Source organism: Silene latifolia, unplaced genomic scaffold (genome assembly GCF_048544455.1).
Source record: "Silene latifolia isolate original U9 population unplaced genomic scaffold, ASM4854445v1 scaffold_854, whole genome shotgun sequence".
In the NCBI taxonomy this organism is placed as follows: Eukaryota; Viridiplantae; Streptophyta; class Magnoliopsida; order Caryophyllales; family Caryophyllaceae; genus Silene; species Silene latifolia.
Window position 1 is genome coordinate 1 of NW_027413767.1, and position 3,332 is coordinate 3,332.

Sequence of the window (3,332 nt, forward strand, 5' to 3'; positions counted from 1 at the left end):
TTTTGATAAAATGTAAGCTTTTCATTAAATCAAAAGGAGAACGTGACCATACATCGTGTTAAGACGACCCAACGAATTGGGCCTAAACAAAAACACGCGACAAAACGAGTAAGAAAATTAAACTGGCCCAAGTATCACTTATGACCACCGACAAGCCAAACTCTTACCCTATTTCCTTTTAACAACAAAACCCAGGAGAGAGAGAAAAAGGAAGCCAGCGGCGCCATCTTCAACCTCCACACAAAACATGGATCCACTGATCCTGCAACTCCTTCCTCCCTGTCACAACCTTAGTTAACCAAATCTTCATCTCTTTGATGATACCAGCCGCCATAGTTTCCGGTCTGACAACCATAGCCTCATGCTTGCTGCGATTCCTCTGGTACCATATGGAATACATCATAGCATTGATGATTCCATTGATAGCGTCCTTCCTAACCCGAGATCCATTGATGTTGTTCCGCCAATCCGTCATATCGTCTCGAGGTAAGCTGAAACCCATCCATTGCTCAACTCTGTTAATGATTCTTTGACTATATTCACAGGAGAAAAAAAGATGATCCAAGGAATCGTCCCCATCTCCACATATAAGACAGGTAGTATCAATGTCTAATCCAAAACTTTTCAGTTTAACATGAGTGTTCAAACCTTTATGGAAATAAATCCATGCTAGCATACTGTGTTTGGGGATAGTCATTTGATTCCATACCAGAGATGACCAAGAGACCTGGTCATTTTTATGTCGAAGGTACTCGTAACCTTTGGCAATAGTGTACGTTTTACCAGGGATGTTATCCCATTGCTGCTGTAAATAGGGGACAATAAGAAGGTCCCTCACTTTACAAACTTTCCTCCAGTACCAGCTAGTGTCTTGAGTCAGGTCATAAATTGTCCAGTCCTGTGCTTTAAGATAAGTGTGACTGACCCACTTAACCCAAAGATGATCAGCTTTTGCATAAAGCCACCACAAAAGTTTACCCAACGCAGCCTTGTTCCAAACCAGATCGTCTTTAAGTCCCAGACCCCCCTCAGACTTGGGTTTCTGGACCTTGGACACCCCACCAAAGGGGTTCTTATGTATTCATGGACCCATCCCAGAGAAAATTCGCATATAGTTTCTATACGTGCTATGACTCCACTTGGCGAATGAACATTTGAGCGAGTAATTATGATAGGTTTTCAAAACAGACTTGATTAGAACGAGTCTACCAAAGATAAGACAACTTCTTGGTGCCTAGTCCCCCGATTTTATTCATGAGCTTCTCAATTATGGGAGCACAATCATGAGCATGATCAATCTAGTAGTTTTGATGGGGACTCCAGGTATTTAAAAGGAGTTTCCCTTCCACACACCCAGAGACCTGGAGAATATCATGTTTGATATCTTCATTGACTCCATTAAAATATACATTAGACTTCCCCTTACTCATCTTCAAACCTGAAGCAATAGAAAAGGTAGAGAATGTTCTGAGGATTACCATAATGGATTGCACATCTCCTTTGCAAAATAAAAGGAGGTCGTCTGCAAACATCAAATGGGTGAGTCTCAGAGGCTTACACAAAGGATGATAATGAAAAATCATTGTCTCAGTGGTAAAAGCTAGAAGCCTGGTTAAGTACTCCATGCACACCGTGAAAAGCAGGGGAGAGAGGGGGTCGCCCTGTCTAAGCCCTCTCTTCCCTTCAAAGAAACCAAAGCTATCTCCATTTAAACTCAGAGTATATGTAACTGTAGTGACACATTCCATTACCCATCCAATAAACTTTCGTGGGAATTTAAGAGCAATAAGCATTTGCTTGAGGAAACTCCACTCCACTGTGTCATACGCCTTCTGAAGGTATAGCTTGAACAAACATCTGGGGGAAACAGTTCCCCTAGAGTACAACCTGATAATATCCTGACAGATCAGTATATTCTCCATAATACTCCTCCCCTGTATGAAACCCCCCGATTTTGTGCAATCACCTCGGGTAAAATAAGAGCCAATCTGCTACAGTAACTTTAGAGATGCATTTATAAATTACATTACAACAAGCAATAGGCCTAAATTGAAGAACGGTGGATGGCCTATCTACCTTGGGAATTAGGGTCACCATGGTGGCATTAACTTGCTTCGAGTAGCCGCGATTCTAAAAAATCCCGAATCGTTTCAAGAATAGATTGGTCCAACTATGCCCCATGCATCCTTAAAAATTTACTTGAATAACCATCTGGTCCCGGTGCCTTATCATTGGGAATCGATGGAAAATATTTTTAATCTCTTCTTTGGTGACCGGTGCAAGGAGCCTTTGTTTCGGGCTGTCATCACAAACCCTCCCCCTCCTCATTATTTGCACATTCACAGGGGTAACATCACTCGAGATCCCGTAATGAGTGATAATACTCAAGAAATGCTTGTTGGATATCCGCCTTGAGGTGTGCAAGACTCCTTGGAGTCCCCGATTTCATGAATTGCATTCTCGATGTCTCCTAGCTTTAATCACCCCATGAAAATACGAATCGTTTAAATCACCCTCGGTGACCCAATGTGCTTTCGCTTTCTCATCTAAGGTATTCCATGTTAGCTTGCTTTGAGTTTGGTCGACCTTCTTACTTGTCTCATGTTCAAGCTGAATAAGGTTCGATCCCCGGACTTGTCCGCATCGATTTTGAATATGAATAAGGCTAGCCATAGCTTGTTCAATTTCTTTGTCTCTATATTTGAGAAATGTGACCTGTTTAGCTCCTTGAGCTTTGGCTTGAGTCTCTTCAGCCTAGTGACCAATTTGAACATTCTGGTTCCTCTAATTCTTTGCTCCCATGCTTGCTCAACAAAACTGTGGAACAGAGGAGAAGCACTCCACATATTAAAGTATTTGAAAGGACGGTTTCTCTGCCCATCTTGATGCCTCCCAGCAACTATACAAGGTGTGTGGTCATAAGTACCCTCAGGTAAGAAGTTGGCACACAAATGAGGGAACATATCAGCCCAGTCACAATTGATCAAGAATCTGTCTAATCTGCTATAAATTCTAGTCTCGTGTTCTTGCTTATTATTCCGGTATAGTAACCCTTCGAGCTTGATCAATTAAATGGCGGGTATCCAAGCAATCCCGAAAAGGATGGACTCAGACTACTCACCGAACCCCGGTCTTTCATTTGCATTTAAAACACAATTGAAGTCACCCCCAACAGCCCATGGTCCACTCATAGACCTAGCTATACGACTCATATTACTCCACAAAGACTCCCTTTCACTGATCCCATTGTAGGCATAAACAATAGTATAGTGAAACTGATTATTACCTATCTTGTCCAAGACAGACATGTGAATATACTGAGCATCATACTC

At 42.0% G+C, this 3,332-nt stretch overlaps 1 protein-coding gene across 1 annotated transcript; it reads right to left on the minus strand.

The window, feature by feature from the left end:
- Positions 1-229: 229 nt before the first annotated feature.
- Positions 230-1,922, minus strand: LOC141640508 (uncharacterized). The gene is made up of 3 exons (XM_074449284.1): positions 1,559-1,922; positions 1,362-1,438; positions 230-1,072 (listed from the first exon to the last, which is right to left on the minus strand). The coding sequence occupies exons 1-3, from the start codon at positions 1,920-1,922 to the stop codon at positions 230-232; spliced, it is 1,284 nt and encodes a 427-aa protein (XP_074305385.1).
- Positions 1,923-3,332: the final 1,410 nt, after the last annotated feature.

Bases quoted from the DNA above. Each gene is read 5' to 3' on its own strand.
- LOC141640508 (XM_074449284.1), bottom strand. From the start codon at position 1,922: ATGGAGAATATACTGATCTGTCAGGATATTATCAGGTTGTACTCTAGG. The intron at 1,439-1,558 runs GTAAGCCTCTGA...CTATTGCTTCAG, and splicing joins TTTTCATTATCATCCTTTGT to GTTTGAAGATGAGTAAGGGG. The intron at 1,073-1,361 runs GTCTCTGGGTGT...TGAATACATAAG, and splicing joins TCAAACATGATATTCTCCAG to AACCCCTTTGGTGGGGTGTC.